We start from the raw sequence: 22,866 nt of genomic DNA on the forward strand, positions 1-22,866 counted from the left end.
TGAGGTCATGTATTAAACATGTGCTCATACCCAGTTCTTTCTTGAAGGATATCAAAGGGCATTTTAATTTCAGAAAGTTAGTGGTGGTTTCATCTCCATGCCTTCGAATGTATATGTTGTAAAATATTGGGCAGACTTTTCTCTCAATGGAAGAAACCATTTGATGGGGGGTGCGCAATAAAAATTGCATAGCAGCTATTTAATTTTCTAAGCCTAACACAGTATTAAAACCTATAAAACACAACTTCTCACAGGGTAAGTATTAATATTACAATATTTAAATACCCTGAAAGTTTTCTTACAGGCAAAAACCTATAGCCAGTCAATTTCACTTATCCAAAGAACCAGACACCTGGGAAAAGCTGACAATTTCAACATTAATGTATTAATTCATTATTACTACTAGTGCAGGGATGTATGAGAAGGGTTCAGACAGGTCGCAGTGGTGATGGGGCCCACAGCACTGTCCTGCGCGTCCACATCTCCATTTGCCAGCCCTTCCAGTCTGACAGATACCTCCTACTTCTCAGGAGAAACTAAAACCATCTAAATATCTTTTAGCTGAATGCCTGAAAGAATAGTGTCAGGACCTGCTTTCTTCTGCTTTATTTCAAGATGTAATGCTGTTCATATTTATAGACTGAAGTATGCTCTACTAAGCAAAACTTTCATTCATTATTTTTATTTTGAAGTGTCCCCCTCACACATCAAAAGATAACTTTCCTACAATACACCACTCCTCACTGTACACTTTCAAGTTCTTCCAGAGACGATGAAAACCACCATCTGTGAATGCACTGGAATGTAAAACGGCTACACCTCCCCACTCCCGTAACATACCTTTTAATTTTTGAAGGACTGCAAATACGTGTTTAGATATATGTTCAATAAACTTAATCTCTTACCCTATTGTTGGGTTGATGTTTGGATCAAAACTGTCTTCCACGAACCGCCACACGATACTCGATTTACCTACACCTGTATCCTGAAAAAGAAAGAGATGGGTGAATACAAATAAGTTTACCTGCTTGCAGACAAAGAAAACTACTTTGGGCCTTAAGCTCAAGATTTTAGAAAAATCATCTTATATGCTAATTTTTAGAAGTTAAGGGACCCATAAAGAAGGTTTTCATAAACATTCAGTGGGAGTAATTAGATTTCAAAATGTACTGTAGGACAGGGGGTTTGCAGTTTTTAAGGACATGAGAACCTTTTGAAAAACCCAAAGTTTCTGCTTAGTGTGGAAAGTGACACACTCACTTTTTAACACGTATAAGTAAACTATGAACTCTTGAATTACTCCTGAGTAATCCCTGATAAATCACAGCCCCGCCCTATTTGGGCAGGGGGAAGACTAGTTATTGGAATCCTTTTCAGTCTTTAAAGCAGCAACTCAGGCAAAAGAGCATGATTTGAAGGAGCAAAGTTGCCCTGACTAGACAAGCAGCAGAAGCTTCCAACTAGTTTTTGGGGCTTCCTCATTTGAACATCCCCCCAAGAAAGTAACTCTATGAGAAGTGTCACGGGTATCCCACAAGTTCAGAAACTCCAAACAAAAGAGAAAGGAGACAAACTGCTCGTAAAACCTTAAGACCTGCCATTGGTTTTACTTTGGAAGACTTGGCCAACTTCTAACTAGTACCTTAGTAGGAAACTATTTAGGAACTGCTCTCAACCTAGATGCAATGGAGAGGCAGGGAAGGCTCTTTACCCTCTGGGGGCGGTTTGAGCGCCTGGACTCCAGGAAGGGACGGGGGGGAGGGTCCCTCCTGCCAGCAAGACCCTCGGGGGTGGGTGGCAAGGTGGGCAGGATGGCCCGGGGCCGGAGGGAGGGTCCCGGGGTAGGTCCTGCACCGAGGCTGGGGGAAGGGGCGCAGAGGACTTGGGCACGCTTGGGTCCCCGGCCTGCCCGGCCTCCCGCGGCCCACCCGCGGCCCGTCCGCCGCCACTCACCCCCAGCAGACACACTTTGAGCTCCCTCAGCGCCATGGCCCGGGAGCCAGGGGCGCGGGCCCGCCGCCGCCCTAAGTTGAGGAGGGAGAGGCCGGGCCCAGCACGAGCATACCCCGGCGCCGCCGCCGCACGGCTCAGCCCCGGCCGCGGGGCGCGCAGGGGCGGCGGCCGTCCGCTCGCCAGCCCTCGGCCTGGCCCGTCCGCCGCCAGCCGCGCGGGGCCCGCCTCAGCAGCCGGGACGGTGCTTTGGCCTCCCGGGTGCCGATGCCGCCGCCATCTTGGGACGCCGGCCGGGTCACCTGACCTCCCCGCCCACCTCGGCAGCCACCTTCGCCGCGAGGGCGGGGCCCGGCCGGCGCCGCGAGGCTCGCGGGGAGGTGCCCGCCCGGGGGGCGGGGGCTCGGAGCATCAGACCCCGCCCCCCGCCCCACCGGCCCCGCCCTCCCGCGAGGACCCCGCCTCCTGGCCCATCCCAAGATGGCGGGTGAGTGGGGTTGGCTCCCTGGGCGCAAAGGCGGCCCCCTCCCCCCCTAGCCGGGACCACTCCTCAAGGCCCGGGGACCCCCGCCCGCCCTGAGTCCACCTGCCGCGCCCACTCCTTGTGTGTAACTCCTGTGTGTTTCTTGATTTTCAGAGATCCCTCTGTACTTTGTGGACTTGCATGATGACTTAGACGATTGTAAGTAACAGTTGGGGCGCCCGCGCCCCTCCCTGGGAACCTCTCACAGAATTCTGGGTGTACGGAACGCCAGTGGGGAGCTACAGGCCAGGCCCTCCTTGCTGGGACAGAGGAGCGGGACCCCCAACTGCTTGGATGCACTTGTGGCGGTCCCTCCTCACTGGGCGGGGCGGGCCGGGGATGGGGAGCCCTCCCCTCCTGGGGGAGGATTTTGGTCGTTGTTAGGAAAGTTCTGACTTCCGGTCACTTTCTTTCTCTTCCTCGTCCTGCTCCCGCGGCGGCCGGGAAGGGGTGGGAGGGCTCGTCCCGAGTCCTGGTGATTCAGGGCGGGAGGAGGCGAGGCCACCTGGGGGTTGGGGAGACTTCCACCTGGGGTCTCCACTTTTTCCCTGGGACTTTTCAGAGTGAGGGGAGTTTGGGAGTTTGGGAGGTCCGGCCCTCCGTGCGGACTCCTCACGTGTTCTGGCCACAAGCCAGCCCCATCTGTTACCCCAAGGAGCCCTTGGGGGCGGGCATTCCTAGGCTGCTTCTCCTTCACTTGGCCCTTCCTGCCCTCTCCTTTTCTTTGGGGTCACTTTAAGGACTGCTGGCTGGGCGAGGTGTCATCCTGGAAGTGCAAGTTCGCATTTGTGGTAAATGAAGCATTTCCTTTCCATTCAACAAATGTTTCTTGAGCACCTACTTGTTCTGGGCCAGGCCACGTGCAGCATGCAGCGCCCTAGACCTACAAAGATGAATCAGAAACAGGGACAGCTCTCGAGGGGGTTCACAGTCCAGGCGGAGAGCAGACTACACAGAAAATTACCGAGCCCTGGGATGCTTGCTGGTGAAGGACGCCTGTACGACATCAAGACAGCTAACGTTAATCAGGGCTTGCTATCCTCTTTCCTTCCCCGTCTGCGGGTTCCTCATCCTAAGAGTTGATGTTTATTGAAAACTTACTGCAGGTCAGGCACAGTTTTAAACTCTTTATAGACATCTCTTTTAGAAGGAAGCAACATTATTAAAGTAGGATGGCACTTGAAGGGGTAATAAAGCCAGTGGGTAGGAGCACCGGTTCTGGAGTCAGGTGGCCAGAAGGTGAAAGAGGTCCTGTGTGGCTCTTTACTGGCTCTGTGATCTTGGACTAGTCACTGTACCACTCTGAGCCTCAGTGGCCTCATCTGTAAAATGGGCATAATAGTGTTCCACCTCAAAGGCTTTCGTGAAGGTTAAATGAATAAAAGGTTTAGCGTGAAGCCGTGTATGTAAACACTCAGTAAACATTAGCTGCCATTATTATTATCAATGTGATCATTATTCATATTTATTTAACACTGTTGAGACAGGTACAGTATAGACCCTGGGTTTACAGAGATAAGTGTTTCAGCCAATAGCCATCCTTGAATGGAAGGAATGTAACATTTCTATTGGTAAACATCAGTGAACTTCTATTAAGGCCCCTTTTATTCATAGATTTGATATTTGGCCTGGCTGGAAAAGCTGATTGCTGGCTGTTTTAGTTATCTAACAGATCACCCCAAAACTTAGTGGCTTAAACCAACAGCATTTTATTATTATTATTTATTATTTTTAAAAGATTTTATTCATTTATTTAGAGAGAGAGAGCACGCGTGAGTGGGAGGAGGGGCAAAGGGAGAGGGAGAGAGAGAATTTCAAGCAGACTGGCACAGAGCACAGAGCCCGAGGCAGGGCTCGGTCTCATGACCCTGAGATCATGACCTGAGCCAAAATCAAGAGTCAGCCCCTTAACCAACTGAGCCACCGAGGCGCCCCAAAGCCAACAGCATTTTATTATTGCTAACAATTCTGTGGGTTGCCTGGGTGATATAGAAGCTTCATGTGTTTGCAGTTGAACTCTGGGAAGATGAGAAGGTCCAAGGTGGCTTCACACACAGGAGATCTGACGGGACTGTTGCAGGACCTCAGTTCTTGTCCAGATACATTTTCCGCTTGGCTTGGTTGGGCTTCTCAAACCATGGTGGCAGTTGGACCTCTTTCCTGGTGGCTAGCTTTCTTCAGTCTTTTTTGTATATATGTACAAAAAGAAAGTAAGAGATTATATAGGAAAAAATAATTGATTTTACTTTGGCCTTGTCTGAACAAGTATTGGGTGTTTGAGACTCACAATAGAGAAGGCCTTAAATGATCTGTAGCAGATGGCTGAAGACTTGCCCCAACAAGGAAGGAAACCACCATTATGGCTCTGAATATACCCATGCCTTAGGATTGCATCTTTGGGAGTCTCGAGGGGCTTCCTGTTTGAGCAGGGGTGGGGAGCTACGAGGTGCTGTACTTTATGATATAATACAAATAATGACTTTACAATATAATTGATTTAATAGCCATAGTAGGAAGGCCTATCCCCCCCCCCCCAAACTCCCTGGTCCCACCTTTACACCTTACTGTGGTGGCATTTGGGAGGCATTATTATGCCATGATTGACAGCAAGAACGCTGAGGTCCTGTGACCCACTTTCCTACCTTTAGCTGTGTCATATTAGACAAGCAGATTGATCCCTCACTCATTCTGTTCAATTTCTTAATCTGGAAAATTATATAGGAATAAGAGATGCCTCATAGAACTGATAGGATTAGATGAGATAGTACCCATATAACATTTTAGCTTAGTGCCTGGCATAATGAGTTTTATAGCCAATGAATTTATTATTATTTTCGTCGTCATTACTAGTGCTGGGCTTTCATGTAAGATTTTCTGATTCAGTGTTTATGGCTGCTACTCTGTGAGGTAGGTGAGATTATTCCTATTTTACAAATGATAAAACTGAGAATCAGAGAGGTTAAGTAACTTACCTAGTGTGGCACAGCTCGTAAATGATAGAACTAGCAGTCACACTCTGTTCCTTTTGACTCTTGTTCTTTTTATTCTGCCACCCAGATCAGCCTCACAAATACTCTTAACCTAAAGGTAGGGGCATAGATGTCAGTTTGGGTGATTTTAGGTCTGTCGTCTTCCTTGGGTGTTTTGTGTAAGTGATGTGGTAACTGCTTCATTTAGGCTGTAAGTCGCTTTGGGCAGGGACAGGTCATCCTTTTTATAACCGAATGTCCTGTTTGAGCTAGGTGTTTAATTAATGTTGTTACTCGTAACAATAATGGATTACAAGGCTTGTCTGATTTACTTTGTGATTCTTGATTAAATTTGGCTAACTTAAAAAAAAAGCCTTAATGAATGGATGCCTTGTTTTTTTAAAATCATTCAGAGTCTTCAGGCCATTGCAGCACAGAAAAGATTTAATTTTAGAGAATTAGCTTGCTAAATTCCTTCTCTTGAGAGCAGAAAGTGTGTGGGGTGGCCTGGCATATTGGTCCCCATGGTGGATCGCACTGGAAAGTGGAGCCGTGTGAGTTTGTGCCTACGGGGTCTATGAATTTGCTTATAGCATGTGCAGCCTGAAGAGGTACTACCCTTGGTAAGGTTTGCTTGGCCAATTAGCATCTAAGCATATGCCGGTGGTAGTTGAAAACAAAAATGAGGGTGATCTATTGTGGATGAAAAGACACCTGAGAGAGTGATCACCAAATACTGTGTGGTCATACTTGGGCTCTTAGTTGAACAAGCCAGCTTTAACAAGACATTATGGAAAGAGTGGGGGAAATTGAACTTGGACTGGGTAGTAGATGTTAAGTTAAATGTTAAGAATTATTATGAACTTTGTCAGATGTGATAGTGGTAACACAGTTTTGTTCAAAGGAGAATGGCCTTATCTACAGGAACAAACAAGCGTTTATGGGTGAAATGATTTGACATATGAGGTCTGCTTTCAGATGCTGCAACAAACAATAAACAAGCATAAAGTTGGGGAGAAGGATAAATGGGGAAAAAAGGGCAGAATATTGATACTTGTTGAGGCTAGCTGCTGGGGACATGGGGATTTATTATACTGTTCTCTCTATTTTTGCATGTGCTTGAAAATTTCCATAATACGGATTTTTGAAAAATGAGGTAAAAGTTTCATATGTGATCCAACATCTGTACAAAGATTTGGAGAGCTGAATCCCAGTTCTAAAGTCCCTGTGACATTACTGTAGGGTGCATTTAGCTTCTGAAGACAGACTGGTAGAATATATTAGCATTGAGGGAACAATGTGTTTTCAAATGTTTGGTTTTTAAGAGGTATCTATGAAAGAAGTCGGAAGGGGGCATACTTCTATTGATGAGAAAGCCTAGGTGCCAACCAATGATATCTGAACTTTCATAGAAAATAGGATTAGCTAGGGCAGAGGAATACAGACAGACTCTTTGGACCTTAGTGCTGGAAGGAGCAGGGTATGGTTAAGCTGGAATAAAAGACATCCTCCAGAGCAAAAAGCATTCCATTTCACCTGCCTGCTTTGTTCCAGGTTTGTAAAAATGTTCTGTTCAAGGACCACAGCCAGGCTGTGTGCCCTGAAAGTGGAGAAGCTATATTAATTTGAGCCCAAAACCAAACCATTGAACTTTTTCTCTGAACATAAGATAAACTTGAATCAAAGATTGTCAATTAACAACAACAGCAACAACAACTCCCCCCCTTCCCCCCCCCAGCCCGGTTAAGTGAACTAGCTTGAATAGGAACAGGAACTTGAGTATGCTAATACTTGGGAAATGGAAAAAAAATCCAGATATCACACTATTCTCTAAATCAGAGATAGGCACATTTTTTTCCCTGTAAAGGATCGGATAGTAAATATTTTAGGCTTTGTGGGCTAGAAGGTCTGATGCAGCCAGTCAAGTCTGCTGTTGTAGCCTGGAAGCACCCACAGACCTACATAAACGAATGGGTATGGCTGTTTTCTAATAAAAGTTTATTTACAAACACAGGCAGGGGGCTGGATTTGGTCCACGGGCCATAGTTAGCCAACCCTGTTCTAAATCAAACTTGACTTCATTCTATCAGAGCCTCTAAGTTTGTCTGTTATCTGAGCCAACTTTATAGGCTGTCTTTCCCACCAGGTTCAGTTTGAAGAGCTGAGCTTTTTGCTTAGCACAACCTCTGTTTTGTTAAGTAATCCTTGACATATTGCTCAAAGTTCGCATCTCATTTTTCCTGTTGGTATGTTGGGGATAAAAACATGTACCTCTGTCATCCCAGCAGGATGAGGCAGCGAGGAACAGAAGAGTCAGAGTGGTGGATGTAGAATCAACTGTGCTTCCCCTCTCTGATCATTATAATGCATTTTACTTTTGTTGCTCTCTATTTTCCATTTCCTGTGAGACAAACAGATGAACATCAGAGATTCCCTGAAATTTTCTCTTTTTAAAAAGAGAGTTTTAAATGGCTTTCTACATCACAAATTAAGATCTTTCTTATTTTATTCTTATTTTTAAATTAACTAATTAATTAGTTATTTTAGGTAGGCTCCACGCCCAACGTGGGGCTTGAACTCATGACCCTGAGATTGATTTGCCTGCTCTACTGACTGAGCCAGCCAGGCACCCTGACAAATTAAGATATCTACCTATCTATCTATCTATCTATCTATTTATTTTTTAAAGATTTTATTTATTTGAGAGAGAGAGCACGAGCGGGGTTGGGGGGGCAGAGGGAGAGGGAGAAGCAGACTCCCCACTGAGCAGGGAACTGGATGCGGGGCTCAATCCCAGGACCCCTGACATCATGACCTGAGCTGAAGGCAGACACTTAACTGACTGAGCCCCCCAGGCGCCCCAAAGTAAGGTCTTTTAAACAGAATATTTGGAACAAAACCTAGGTAATAAAAGAAAGTGGTTTTGGCCCTCAAAACACTTAATTTGAGCCCTGATGGGGGAAAAAAGTAAGATGAGGGCAAGTGGTTGCTGTCCATGTTTGGAAAGTCATTCATCCAGTAATATCCTTCCAGGTGCCAGCCTGCGGGAGGTGCCGAGGATGGGGGGCTGAAGAAGCCCTGGGCTCCACCTCAGGGACACTCTTGCCTGGTGGGGAGGTGCATGCTAGCGGTGGTGCAGAAGGCAGCCCGCTCGAGGGCTCAGGCAGGCGGAGTGGCAAGGCAGAGCCACGTGTCTGCCAGGGCCAGGAGGGGAGGTGCCGTTTGAGTTGAGTCAGGCCGAGGAAGGCGAGGGGCATTCTGGGCAGAGGGCCCGTGTGTGCAGAGGTGGACATGTGGTGAAAAGGTTGGGGACTTGGGACCCAGGGGTATACAGGGCCGAGGAGTGGGAGAGACTGCGGAGGTGGGTTGGGGGCCTACCCATGAAGAACAAGAATCTGCCTTCCCAGTCATGGGGTTTAGACTTCCCCTGAGAGGTGGTAGGGAGTCCCTAGATGTGCTGCTGGGACTTACGCTTTAGGAAGGCAACCCGGGCAGTGGTAGAAGAACTGCCATTTAGTTAGGACTGATACTGTGCCAAGCTCTGCTGGGAGTGCTTCTAGTATTTAACTATAAACACCCTACGGAGCAGGTATTTTTGACTTTATTTTGTTGCCAAGCAAGGCTCCCAAGGGGCACAAAAAGACTAAGTAACTTGCCCCAAACAGCGCAGCTAGCATGTGGCAGAGGTGGAATTCAAACCAGGGAGTCTGGCTACAGAATTTGTACTTAACCGCCATGCTTTGGCGGACTTGCCATTCGTTCATTCATTCGTTCATGGACATGACTAATAATTACTCAGGACCTATTAAGTCCCAGGCACTACACTAGGCCTTAGGGACACAGAGGTGAATGAAACAAATCTGATTTCTACTCTCTTGGAGCTTCAGTCCAGTGACAGAGCCAGCCATTAAAAAGCCAACATAGGGCGCCTGGGTGGCTCAGTTGGTTAAGCGACTGCCTTCGGCTCAGGTCATGATCCTGGAGTCCCGCGATCAAGTCCCGTATCGGGCTCCCTGCTCAGCGGGGAGTCTGCTTCTCCCTCTGACCCTCCTCCCTCTCATGTTCTCTCTATCTCATTCTCTCTCTCAAATAAATAAATAAAATCTTAAAAAAAAAAAAAAAAAAAGCCAACATAAATGAGTGAGCTAAGTTCAGGAGTGGTGGGTGTGGTGCAGGACGCATGACAGGTGAGTGTGATCCGAAGTGCCAGGCAGGGCTGTTGGAGGGATGGAGTTGCTCCTTTACCTTGAGTGGCCAGAGGAGGCTCATCTGGAGCTCTGAGAAGCGCTCTCAGGTTTGAATAACAAGATGGAGATGTTCCTCCATGGAGCTGGAGGAAGCATCCGGCATAGCACAAGGGCACAGGCTCTGAGGCTGGACTGGCTCATGTTGTCCAGGACTCGTGCATCTGCTGCACAGTGAGCACTGGACACAGGAGGGAGAGCAGTGGGGGAGGGGGCCTACCATGTGTGGCCTTCAGCCCCTCATAGGATAAGGGGTTTGCCTTTTGTTCAAGGAGCCCGTGGGGTGCCACTGGAGAGTTCTAGTCAGGGGAGTGCCCAGAGCTGAGTTACATTGTAAAGGGCAGACTGTGGAGAAACAAGCCAGGGATGGAAAAAGTGTTGTGTTCCAGGGACCCAGGCAAGGGCAGTGGGGTCTCGATGGAGGAGGTGGATGTCAGAGCAGCGAGTGGGGTCTATAGATAGTTCCAACAGGGAAGAGTCAACTCAGAGACAGACCTTGTGGCAGCGCTTCTGCTTCCCACCACCCAGGCTAGGCTGGTTCCTCTCCTCATCCTCCCTGAACCCTGTGGCAGCATTTAAGCCAGGCGTGGCCAGATGCCTGCTCTGGTCCATCAGACCCAGTCTTCCCCATCTTGGATCACTAGGGTCTAGCATGCTGAGTGGCACATAACAGACAAGCAGAAGTGCATGTTGAATAAATACACCAGGCAGTATGCCAGGGTGGAGGTTATGTTTTCCATCTGAGACAGTTACTTTTGAGGTGTGTTTAGGAGATCCTGGGGGCATAGTCCAGGAGGCCACTGAAAAGCCCGCTTGTAGGGTTCTGGAGCAGAGTTAGGACTGAAGAGAGTCATTAGTGGTGGATGGAAGCTGAAGCCAGGGGAATGGATAAGAGCAGCACCGTGGGTTTTGGAGGAGAAGAAGGTCAAGGGTGGAGCCCCCGGCAGCAAAAGCTTCTAATAGTGAGCCCTGGAGAACAAACATCCCAGAGGTAAGAAGCCAGGGGACCCTTGAAGCCAGTTTTCGCTTGGGCTGATTGTTCATGCCACTTGCCATGGAAGCATGGGGGAAGAGGAGTCCTGAAGACAGGCCACAGGCCTTGGTAGTTAGAAGGTCTTCAGTGAACTTAGTGAGAGCTTTTCCAATGCAGCCAAGGAGCAGAAGCCAGAGCAGAATTAGTTGGGAAGGCATTAGGAGCTATAGCGTCACCCGTAGTCCCCTAGCTCAATGGTTATTTATTAAGTACTTCCTGTATTCCAGGCACTGGCTGGTAATTGGATACTTTTGGGAATGGTCACTGTTCTTGCGAGCCCACAGCCTAGCAGGGGAAAACAGACCCTTTCAAGGAGAAGCAGCTGGAAGGATTGAGGTCAATTGCTTTTCTTGGATAGAAGAGCCCAGAACACATTTGCATTATTATATTTGCTCTGGAAACTTAAAAAAAAAAAAAAAAGATTTGAATTCTCCTCCTGGTTATATGCCCAACAAGATGTGAATGTATTATTCTCAGAAGGACATGGTCATTGTAGCACTGTTCTTTTGTTTGTTTTTAATCTTTAAGCACCTTTTGTGGTCTCAGAGCCTTGTTAACTCTATCCATAGATTAAAACTTTAGATATATTGAGTAGTTATGGGAAAAAATCAAGTAATAATTATTTATTGACTATGCACTATTACCTGACATTGTGTTATGCTCTCTGGATAAATTCTCTTAGTAATTCTGTAGCTAATCTTTTTTGTCCCCCCATGTTATATATATATTTATTATTTTTGCTTTTTATTTTTAAATTTTTTATTGAAGTATATTATATAGTGTTATATTAGTTTTAGTTGTACAATATAACGATTCAACAATATTATATATTATTCACTGCTCACCACGATAATTGTATTCTTAATCCCCTTTATCTGTTTCACCCATCAAATAATAGCACTATTCTTCATAGTTGAAAACTGGAACCTACCCACATGTCCATCATGAATACAATGGATTATGAATTGTGGTTCCATTCACACAGTGGAAAACTGTGCAGCTGTAATAGTGAATGATCTACAAGTCTACCCAATAATGTGGATGAATTCACAAACATAATGATGAGTGAAAGAAGCCAGACACAAAAGGGTGCATACTGGGTGATTCTATTTATACGAAGTAGAAGAACAAGCAAAGCTAATGTCATCCAGGCTGTTTGAAGGCAGGAGAGTGGTCACCCTTGGGGTAGGATAGTGAGCAGAAGGGAGCATGAGGGGCTTTTGGAGATGCTGGTAAAATTTTCTTTGTTGAGCCGAGTGCTGGTTACAACAGTGTGTTCAGTTTGTGAAAATCTGTCAGGTGGGACAGTTGTTATTTATACACTTTTCTCAATAGTGTTATACTTTGATTTTCTAAAATGTACTGATTTTTAAAATCAAGGTATAGAGGAAAGCATAACCATGGACTGAGGGGAGGGAGTCAGTGAAAAGGGAAAGATGACATACTGACTTTATTTTTTAAAGCTTTTAATTAATTAATTAATTAATTTTAAGTAATCCCTACACCCAGCCTGGGGCTGGAGCTCACAACCCCAAGGTCAAGAGTCGCATGCTCTACTGACTGAGCCAGCCAGGTGCCTCCTAAAGGGAAAGATGACAGCAGAAAGAGAGGGTAGAAGACAATGGGGGTTGGATTGTATGAGACCGGGATGGAGCTTGGTGCATCCATGGAAGAGTTTGCTTCTTTCCAGAAGTAGGAGGGCAGGGGAACCTGGGTGGTGCAGTTGATTAAGCTTCTGACTCTTGGTTTTGGCTCAGATCATGATGGCAGGGTTGTGAGTTCGAGTCCTGCGTCAGGCTCTGCACTCAGCTCGGAGTCGGCTTGAGATTCTCTCCCTCTCCCTCTGCTCCTCCCCTGTTCCCGCACGTGTGCACCCTCTCTCTCCCTCTTTCTCTCCAATAAATAACTAAATAAAATCATTAAAAAAAAAAGGAGGAGGGCACCCTTCTTAGCAGTTTGGCCAAGGTGGTCAGTAAAGAAGGGACTTTATGTTGGTTAGTGTTACTTGATGGTTTCAAATATTTTGAACAGTAGGAAAATGGAGACCCACGTGCACATATACTCACCCCAAAGGTTGTTGGTTTTCTTTTACAACCTTTTTTCCTTTTCAAATCTGCCTTAAGTCTGACTAGCGAAGTCACTGCATATTTCAGTATCATCTCTCCGTTCATTAATACTATGTAGACTCTAGCACTCTCGCACCCACCTCCTCCAGCTCTGTCCCCAATCTGGTGAGTCGGCAGGAAAATTGAGATGTGTAATATCAAAATGGAGCACACGAACCGCTTTGAGCTGCAGAGTTCTTTCCTATCAGGTAACTCGAGTAAATGTTTCCCATTGACCATCAGTGTAAAAGTCAGAGTCATAAATAATGACAGGTTTTGGAAGCGTGATTAAAGCCACAAATCAAAGAGGAATTTCCATGTATGCATGGTATAGAAAGGACGGCTGCTCATGAATTAAGTTGGTCTTTTCAGCCAGCCCATTGCGTAGTGCTGGTAATAACCATCAGTAGCCCTCAAAGATTTGCAATATAAAACATTATGCATTGGACGGATCTGCTCATACAAGAGCTAATAAATCAGCATGGGTCTTGTTAGAGAATGGCATTTATATAGAGAAAGTTTGCTCGTGCAACTTGCTGTTGAAATTTAGTTAAGTCAACAAGGACCTGCAGTGTGCGGGGGTCAGATTCCCCCCAAAAGCCAGTGAAGAATCAAGAGCGTTCTTTATCATTTAGATTGGCCAGGCTTGTCTAGTCTCGCTATTAGAAATAATCCCAGTGTAGGAATCTGCATTCATACTTACAAGCCCGTTAGCAAGAAGAATGAAACCACTTGAAATAACACATTAATGGATGGGTTACTCTAGTTCCCCCCCAAAATCATTTAAGGCCTCACAAAGACTTAGTAATTGTTCATTGAAGAATGGCTAATGAGCAACTCTATAAAATTATCAATTATGTAAGTTCTATATTGCTACATTCTTCTGGGTTTTTTTAAAGTACAAATTTTGCAAATAGGCTAAACTTCTTGGTCACCACCAGCCAATAATATTCTAATGTTTTGAGATGGACGTAGAGCGGGCCACATCCATCATGTTCTCCCCACCAATGTCCCCTAGTGCTGTGTCAGACAGAATATTGGATTGTATGGATAAGTGGGCTGGCCCAGGGTGGCATTTCTCACATAGACTTATAGTGACAGAATGACATGTTGAATGGGGAATCGTAAATATTGGGTATGCCTGGAGAATGGATTCTTAATGAAAATGCTTGCTGGGATAGACATGCTATAACATCTCTGCCTCCGTCACTATCTCTGTTCACGTCTGGGCCCATAAAGGTAGCTCATTGGGTATGTTTTATTGTGTTTATTTTTTCTCACCTTTCCACTTAAAACCAGTTGTAGTGTGGCTCTTCAGTCGGGGGTTGGTGGCGTTGTGTGAAATCTCTGACTTCCCTGAACTGCTCAAAGGCAGTGCTCAGTGTACTTTCCTCTGCTGTGCTCTTCCCTTCATCTGGAATGTTCTTTTTCCCTTTCCCAGATTCTTTCTCTCTTCCCTTGTGGTGAATTCCTACCTGCTGTTCAAGGCCCAGCTCAAATATCACTGTTGTAGGGAAGCATCTCCTGTCTCCCCTCCCTCTTCCAGGCAGAGCTGGTTTCTTCCCAGTTTGTTTATACCTTATCCTACGGCTCTTGCCACCTGAGTATTGTGAGTTGTTTTGTGTGTGACGATCTTTGTTCCCTGGGGAGCTTTTGGAGTCTGGGACCGTGGTGTCTTTCTCGTCTCTGAATCCCCAGTACTCTGTCGAATATTGAATTATGGTTTACTCTTGTCACTTGAAGTTAACCGCAATGGGAGGAAAATATGTTTGAGGTGGGTTTGCTGTTAACATGCTTTCTGTTTTGGTACTAGATCATTTGATGTTTTTCTTAATGCAAAATGGCCTGCATCATTTCTTTTCTTTGTTTTCTTAGATTGTATGTACTGTACTTTGAACCTGTAAAGCACATTCACCTAACAATTATACTTAAAACATTAATTTGTGCTTAGCCTGTTTTAAGACAGATTGGTGTCTTTTGAAAAGCATTGACACATAGGCGAGTGCTCGAGGATCCATTGTGTTTCCGCTAGAGCATCCTCATCTCATTTATCTCATGCCCTAGACTGTTTTAAATGATGAATATACTGGCACTGTTCATTATTTTTAGTAGATGACCCTTGAGTTAGCATAAAAGAGGATAAATCCTTTTTTTTTCTCAGAGTTGTAGGTTCCAGAAATACGTTTTTCTGGTGGAACTTTAAATCAAGAATAGGGTTTTATTTTTATTTTTTAAAATTTTTACTTAGTTACCTAGCATCAGGTTAAAGGATTCTAGGTTCTGTGATTCTTTGCTGACTGATCAGGACCTCAGCAAGAGGAGCCAGTCTCATCTCGGGTTGTGTGGGCTCACGGCTGCTGCTGCAGAACCATTCTGGTTTTGGTTGGATGGTGGAGGTACGATGCATATCTTTTAGCTAATTAGCTGGGTTATTAAACTTGGCCCGTCCCTCCGGAGGGCAGGTGGTAGCCACGGCCACTGACTGGGATGCAGCAGAGTCCCGGGGACATTGGCCATACAGTTCAGGGAGGCGTGGTGGCACGTGGGGGTGCAGCATGGGGACAGGGTGCTGAGCATAAGACGATGGGAGAGGCCGCCCACCCAGATGTAGCAAACTAGCAGTCATTCCAAGCCCTTCCCCTACTGGTCTTTGTTAGCTTTAAATTCTCACTCGTTTTTGGTAAAGGGTTAGTAATGTCCTGTGTAAACTTGCCGGTGAACCTGATGTGTGGCAGAAACCCAGAGAGTGGCCACGGCTCAGAAGTCCGTCACGGCAGAGATGGCAGATGAAGGCAGTCAGGGTCAGTCTTGGTTTTTAGATTTTAAATTGAGCCAAGAAGGCTTGAAGTTATTATTAGAAGCTATTTTCTTGAGAGGGCTTTGCTTTTCTGCAGTATATTCAGTGTTCATGAATGGAGTGGGCAACTTTTTTTTTTATAAATATAAGAAAACACAGAGAAAAAAATTGAACAAGGAATTATTTATCTGCTACTTCATATTTCATTTCTAACTTGAAAGCTTGAGATTCCTGATGTTTGTGGGTGACCTGGACTTGTTGGGTCTGAGAATAATCGACTGCTCATGATATCACCATGTAGACCTCAGCTCTTGTTCCTGTGAACAGTTCACCAGACAATATGCCCCCTTAGCAGTGGCTAGAAATGTAACTTCTAGAAAATTCTTTATCAAAGCAGGAGTCATTCTGTGTGCTGCTGCCGCTGTCAGGCACAGCACGCTAGCTTGGCAGATCTTTACCATTCATTCATTCATTCATTTATTCGTTCAGCAACTTTAACTGCGTGCCTACTGTGTGCCAGGCAGATCAATGAGTCAGAGATTTGGGGGGGGGGGGCTTGGGGGGGGAGTGAACCAGCTGATCAACAGTAAACATAAGAAGTAAATACTTTGTGTGTTATAAGGTGATAATTTCTCTGGAAAAATAGAAAAGTAGATCATGGTAAGGTGGGGTATAGGTGGGAGGCTTGCAATTTCAAAATAAAGTGGTCAGGGAGGAACTCACAACAGTGAATGAGCAGATTTTAAAGAGGAGAAGGAGGGGACGCCTGGGTGTCTCAGTTGATTAAGCGTCTGCCTTCAGCTTGGGTCATGATCCCAGGGTCCTGGGATTGAGTCTCGCATCAGGCTCCCTGCTCAGTGGGGAGCCTGCTTCTCCCTCTGCTGCTCCCCCCTGCTTGTGCTCTCTCTCTCTCTCTGACAAATAAATAAATAAAATCTTTAAAAAAAATAAAGAGAAGGAGGTTATCAGAGAGGACATCTTGGGGAGGAGAGTTCCAGGCAGAGGGAACCACCCTGCAGTACAAAGGCCCTTAGCCAGGGAAGGGACTGGAGTGTTTGGGAAGTAGCAAGGAGCCATGTGGCTGGAGGAGAGGGCAGTGAGGGGGAGAAGGTGTAGAGGGAGAGCTCAGAGAGGCAAAGGTGGGCCAGAACTTTCCTGGAAAGAACCCCAGACCCCTCCCCTCCTGGGACCAGGCACTCACCACAGGCTGTTCAGGTAACACCACCTGATAGTCTTCCTCTTTTACAGTGGTTCTCAAGTGGGGAATATGGCAATGGCAGACTTGGAAGACTTTAATAAACTCTGGTGCTTTCATGAAATAGTTTTAAAAAATCTAACATATCATTTATAGGTAAATAGTAATAATCTCAATGATAATCTCATTAATTTAGACTCAAGTAGGATCTTCTAATTTTGAAAGGGGCCAGGATGTTGATCCACACAAGGGAAGATGTTTACCTCTACCAAAAAAAAAAGGATTTTCAGTACTTGAAATAAAAGGCATTATTATTTGCACACGAATGTGATGTTATTACTGGGAATATTTTCCTTGGATTACACTAATCCATTATTTTTCAGAAGTCAGTCATTTCTGAACTGCTTTTCCTATTTTTGCTTTATCTATATACCATCTGTATTTTTCTTTGTATCAATAACTTCTTTTTGAACAAATTTGGAAAACTTGTATCAGTTGCTCAACATGAAACTTAACCAAAATATCATATGATAAAAAATAAAATAACCTTAAATTCTAGATAGACACAGCTGCCTGCCCAAGATTCAGAGCTTGAGGCCTGCGCTGTATTAAAAAGGAGGATTAGCCAGTTTTAGGGAAGCGTTCAAGACATACTAGCACCAAAAGGCAACTTTTTTGATGTCATTAGAAAATTGGGTGGGAAGAACTTGCCCTCCTTGTGATATAGGGATACTTAGTGTACCTTCCCTGTTCCACATCGGGGGACATGATGTCCCAAGCTGTCCATACTCTGAGGCTAGGTGGCCGCCTGGCCGGGGTCAGAGCTGCAGTCAGAGAGTGTGGGACCAACTTGGGGCTCTGGGGAGGCTGGTTCTCTGGCTCTGGGTGGCCGACAGCAACATATTCATGCAGAACGCCCCTGACCAGCCGCATTTACATAACGTGGGTCTTTGTTCTGTATGAGACGAAATCTGTAGCTCCAGTTCTTAAAATGAAACAAAACAGAGATCCCTGCAACTCAGATCTCTTACTGTTTCAGATGTGCTTTACACATCCTTACTCCCTCTGCCCTTCCTCACATAGTTACTGTGACTCCCCCAAATTTGGGATGATTGGGTATTTTTGATTAACTCATGCATTTTATATTGAATGCTCCAATTCCTTCCTCCCTCCCTCCCTCCCTCCCTCCCTCCCTCCCTTCCTTCCTTCCTTCCTTCCTTCCTTCCTTCCTTCCTTCACCAATTGTAGGGTAGTTTTTGACCTGCTTTCTTCCTTTTTGAAACTCAGATCTCTCACTTTTGCAAGCAGAAGCGAATTAATGTCCTGGTTGCTTTGTAACTCAGGTTGTGGGGGTGGCTTGCTGTTGCGTCTCACGTTTGTCGTTGTGGAAACTAGATTTTCTCCGCTTTCTCAGGGGCTGCTGGACTCCTGAATTGAATCCTGGTAATCAAAGTCTCGGGAGACTGACTTCTACAGAAGCCAATATTTATTAAGTGTCCGCTGTGTGCCAGGCATTATATGACACGGTCCCGGGGTTTTAAAGGGTCCCCACGTCTAGCTGTGGAGACAGAAACCATCTACTTAGAGTTAATAATGCAGCACTTTATGTAAAATGGTGAAACCTGACCACTGTAGAGTTCCATTTATTACCCTCCTACTTTATGTTATCGTTTTTATTATGTGGTCTATCTGCGTATGTTATAAATTCCACAGTACAAAATTATTTTTGCTTTGAATCGCTCCAGACTATCGGACATATTTTTGAAGAAATTAAGAGGAAATACAGTTTTTTAAAAAATTACCGACATATTTACCATTTCCAATGTTCTTGATTCCTTTTGAAGATCCAGTTTCTAAATGGGATCCTTTCTCCTCAGCCTGCAGAGCCCTTCTCCTACCATTTCTCACAGTCTGTGTTGGCTGGCTCTGCTTAAAAGGGTGTGTGACAAATAAATGCTTTGTTGCCCTCTGTTGTGATCTGGCAGTGTCTTTTTCATCATCGTTCCCAAGGGTGTCTTCCTGGGTGTCACGTCCTGGATTGACGGTTTCCCTCCGGTCCTTCCCAGGTGTGGCCTCGTGGTCTTCTGCCTGGCTGCTCCCCGTGTGGCGGTATAGGGCGTTCGAATCCTTTGCGCGCCGTGGTTGCTTTCCTCTGCTGTTTTCAAGGTTATGGGCAGTTTGACTTGGATGTGTCTAGTGTGGTTTTCTGCGTGCGTATCTTCTTGGGGTTTGTTAAGATCCTTGATTCTGTACACTTATTTCTGTCACCAAATTTGGGGAATTTGCCATTATTTGATCATTCAGTTAAGTCCGCTCCTCGAATTTCTAAGTCGCAGATATTATTTCAACTTCAGTTTTTGTTCAGTGTGTTTTAGTAGTTAGCACGTCTTTGCTCAGAGTCCTTATCTTTGCAGTCTTTGCAGGCGTGCTTCCTTCAGGTCCGTGAGCGCTTTATAATACTTACTTTAACATCCTTGTCTGTGTTTCCAGCATTTGGGTCCCTTCGGAGTCATTCTGTGATTTTTGTCTCCTAGCTAGTTCATGTTTTTCTGTTTCTTTGTTTATTGAGTAATGTTGGATTATAATCTGGATATTGTGACTATTAACGCACTATACAATCTCTGGATTCTGTTACATGCCTCCAAAGAGTGTTGGTTTCTTTGTTTTGTTTCAGTAGGTACTTTTTTTTTTTTAAAGATTTTATTTACTTGAGAGAGGGAGAGAGAGAGAGAACAAGTGGGGGGGAGGGGCAGAGGGAGAGGGAGAAGCAGACTCCCAGCTGAGCAGGGAGCCCAACGTGAGGCTCCATCCCAGGACCCCAGGACCGTGACCTGAGCCGAAGGCAGACACTTAACTGACTGAGCCACCCAGGTGCCCCTTGTTTCAGTAGGCACTTAAATGAGGTCCCCCCGTTAACTGTCTCTCCTGTGGCAGGTAGTATCCCAAATCTCAGCTCGGTTCTCTTAGCCTTAGCTGTGCTGTAGAGTTTGCCACAAACATGCATGGTTTAGGGGTCAAGCTAGATTTCAGGCCAAGTTTAACACAGAGGCTTCCCCCCTGTTGATTTTCTTTCCAGGACACCCCTCCCCGCCACACACACACACAGTTTGTAGTGGCTATGGTTGCCCTGAAGAAACATAAGCAGTATTAGTAATATAATGTGCTCAGTGACTTAATACCACTACTACTACTAATAGCAGCTCATCTTTTCAAAGTGCTATGTGTTTCAGATGCTGTATAACTATATCTGACTGTCTAATGTCCCTTATTCTACACTGCAGCCATCATCTGAGGCAGGTGTCCATTTTAGGGGGAGGGAACCGAGAATCAGAGAGGTGGGGTATCTATCCAGAGTCACATACCTGGTAAGAAGCAGTGTGGGATTGCAGAACCAGGTATTTTGACTCAAGACCCCACACTTCTATTGATTATAAATACTATGTCTCTAACATCTTTTGAGTGAGGGATCTGGGATTTAATGTGTAATCTTTCTCTGCTTTTTTTTTTGTTTGTTAGTGTTTTGTTTTTTGTGATGCTTTTCTTTGCTGTGGGTGTTCTACAGTGCACTCAAGGATAGTTTTGTTATTAATCACTCATTCAGGGTTTGTACTTCTTCAAATTGAATATGCATTTTTTCCCCATTCTGGAAAACTGGTAGCCATTATCTCTTTGAATATTGCCTCTTCCTGTTTTCATTAATCCCTCTTTCTGGAATTATCACTGGACTTATCTCAGACCTTAGCATTCTGTTCTTCCTGTCCTTTAATTGCTGTCCCCATATTTTCCAGTTCCTTTTTTCTCTGTGCAGTGTTCTGGGTGATTTGTCAGATCAATCTTCCAGCTCACTAACTCTCTCTTGAGCTGTGTCTAAACTGCTATTTAAGCCAGCTACTGAATGTTTAATTAAGTTGTCTCTATTTTTCATTTCTACGTGGTTCTTTTTCAAATGTGCCTGTTCTTCCCAATCTCATTCTTCTTTTTCTTTCATTTTGACATCTGTATTTTAAATCCTACTCATTCTATGCATAATTATTTGATAGTCTATTTTAGATTTTTCTAATATTTCTGTCTTGGGGGTGCAAATTCTCATTTCTTGTGTCTGTTCTTTCTCTCAAAGGTTTGTAACCATGTATGTTTGGAATTTATCTTCAGCAGGGATAGTTTTTTTTTTTTTTAATTTTTTTATTGTTATGTTAATCCCCATACATTACATCATTAGTTTTAGATATAGTGTTCCATGATTCATTGTTTGTGCATAACACCCAGTGCTCCATGCAGAACGTGCCCTCCTCAATACCCATCACCAGGCTAACCCATCCTCCCAACCCCCTCCCCTCTAGAACCCTCAGTTTGTTTTTCAGAGTCCATTGTCTCTCATGGTTCTTCTCCCCCTCCGATTTCCCCCCCTTCCTTCTTCCCCTCCTGCTACATTCTTCTTCTTCTTTTTTTCTTTCTTAACATATATTGTATTATTTGTTTCAGAGGTACAGATCTGAGATTCAACAGTCTTGCACAATTCACAGCGCTTACCAGAACACATACCCTCCCCAGTGTCCATCACCCAGTCACCCCATCCCTCCCACCCCACCCCCCACTCCAGCAACCCTCAGTTTGTTTCCTGAGATTAAGAATTCCTCATATCAGTGAGGTCATATGATACATGTCTTTCTCTGTTTGACTTATTTCGCTCAGCATAATACCCTCCAGTTCCATCCACGTCGTTGCAAATGGCAAGATCTTATTCCTTTTGATGGCTGCATAATATTCCATTGTATATATATACCACATCTTCTTTATCCATTCATCTGTTGATGGACATCTTGGCTCTTTCCACAGTTTGGCTATTGTGGACATTGCTGCTATAAACATCGGGGTGCACGTAGCCTTTCGGCAGCAGGGATAGTTTTGTGAAGTGGCATGCTTATTGGATTGTGAAAGGCTCCTGTTTGCTTGTGCTGGGATGCCTGGAATTGGAATACCTCTGAACACTGATTCTCCCAAGAGCTCGGAGTGGGGCTCTGCAGGTCTTGTAAGTTGACTCAGCCCTCACAGGTCATGTAGGCCTGTGGTTTGATTTCTCAGGACTGACTACACCTGCCACTTGCACTCTAACTGTAGTCCCCTTTCCTCAGCTGTCTAATATTTGGGGGCTTAGATTTAAATTCATCCACATCATTTATCCCCATGTGAGCTTCAGAAATCTTAGTGCCTAAGACCTATATGTAGGTCTTAAGTGTTGATCATAGGGGTGTCACCTTATGCTAATTGCTCTCACTTTGATTACCGTTTTCCTTACTGGCATTGAGGATGTCCTTTCTGCCTTTACTGCTGCCTTCCTGCATTTTTAATTATTTTATCTAAATTTCTGTATTTTTTATTTTTTTGTGTGTGTGGTGGAAAGGGGTTCCTTTCTCTTCAACTCCACCCTATGTTGTTGGAAATCACAGTAACTGGGGTTTGAATGTAGTTGTCAAAGCCCATGCTCCTATGGTAATCTTTACTGGGTTAAGGTGGTAATAATGGGGATGGGAAAAGGGGACTGATGTTAGAATAGAAATCAGAATGTCAGTTTATTACTTACTAGAATGAGATGAATATTTGCCTAGAAGGCTAAGGTATTCAGGTTGATAGATCAGCACTTCCCCACCGGACAAAGTCTAAAGTAAGAACTTGACAGTGCTTTATTAACACCATTCAGGGGCAAATAGCACCAAACTGACAAATATGAATAGCCTGGCAATTTTAAGATACATTCCTGCATGCCTTTAAAATGAATTGAAGGTTTACCTGAAGACCACACACAACTCCCTGTGGTCTCATAAGTACTGTGCATTCTCTGGATCTGATTCGGAGTTCTCAAGGAGATTAAGATCTCAAGCTCACTTCATAAATACAGAATCAGAGCAAGGGAAGTTAGATACTCTTAAGAATTCTTTTAATCACAGTGGTGCCAGCAACTTGCCAGGTACTTTCATTCTAGCCTTTGTAAGGTGGGGTTGGGAAGAATAGAAGAATGGCCAGCCTTCTGCTCATCTTTCCTCCCTCCCTCC

General features: G+C 44.9%; 2 protein-coding genes across 3 annotated transcripts in view; one reads left to right on the forward strand and one right to left on the reverse strand.

Moving 5' to 3' along the window:
- The window catches only part of RAB22A (RAB22A, member RAS oncogene family), a 54,897-nt gene extending 52,801 nt beyond the window's left edge, over positions 1–2,096 (reverse strand). The window contains exons 1-2 of the mRNA XM_032387561.1: positions 1,954–2,096; positions 906–985 (exon numbers count right to left, since the gene is read on the reverse strand). Coding sequence (XP_032243452.1) covers positions 906–985; positions 1,954–1,989 — 116 coding nt within the window. The 5' untranslated portion in view covers positions 1,990–2,096. The remainder of the gene's footprint in view (positions 1–905; positions 986–1,953) is intronic.
- A 292-nt stretch (positions 2,097–2,388) lies between these two features.
- Positions 2,389–22,866, forward strand: part of LOC116621721 (serine/threonine-protein phosphatase 4 regulatory subunit 1-like) — an 81,701-nt gene continuing 61,223 nt past the window's right edge. For both annotated transcript variants that reach the window (XM_032387676.1, XM_032387677.1), the window contains exons 1-2: positions 2,389–2,437; positions 2,588–2,632. In XM_032387676.1, the coding sequence (XP_032243567.1) occupies positions 2,431–2,437; positions 2,588–2,632 (52 nt within the window). In that variant the 5' untranslated portion in view covers positions 2,389–2,430. The remainder of the gene's footprint in view (positions 2,438–2,587; positions 2,633–22,866) is intronic.

This window comes from Phoca vitulina, unplaced genomic scaffold (assembly GCF_004348235.1).
Source record: "Phoca vitulina isolate PV1807 unplaced genomic scaffold, GSC_HSeal_1.0 scaffold50, whole genome shotgun sequence".
NCBI lineage: Eukaryota > Metazoa > Chordata > Mammalia > Carnivora > Phocidae > Phoca > Phoca vitulina.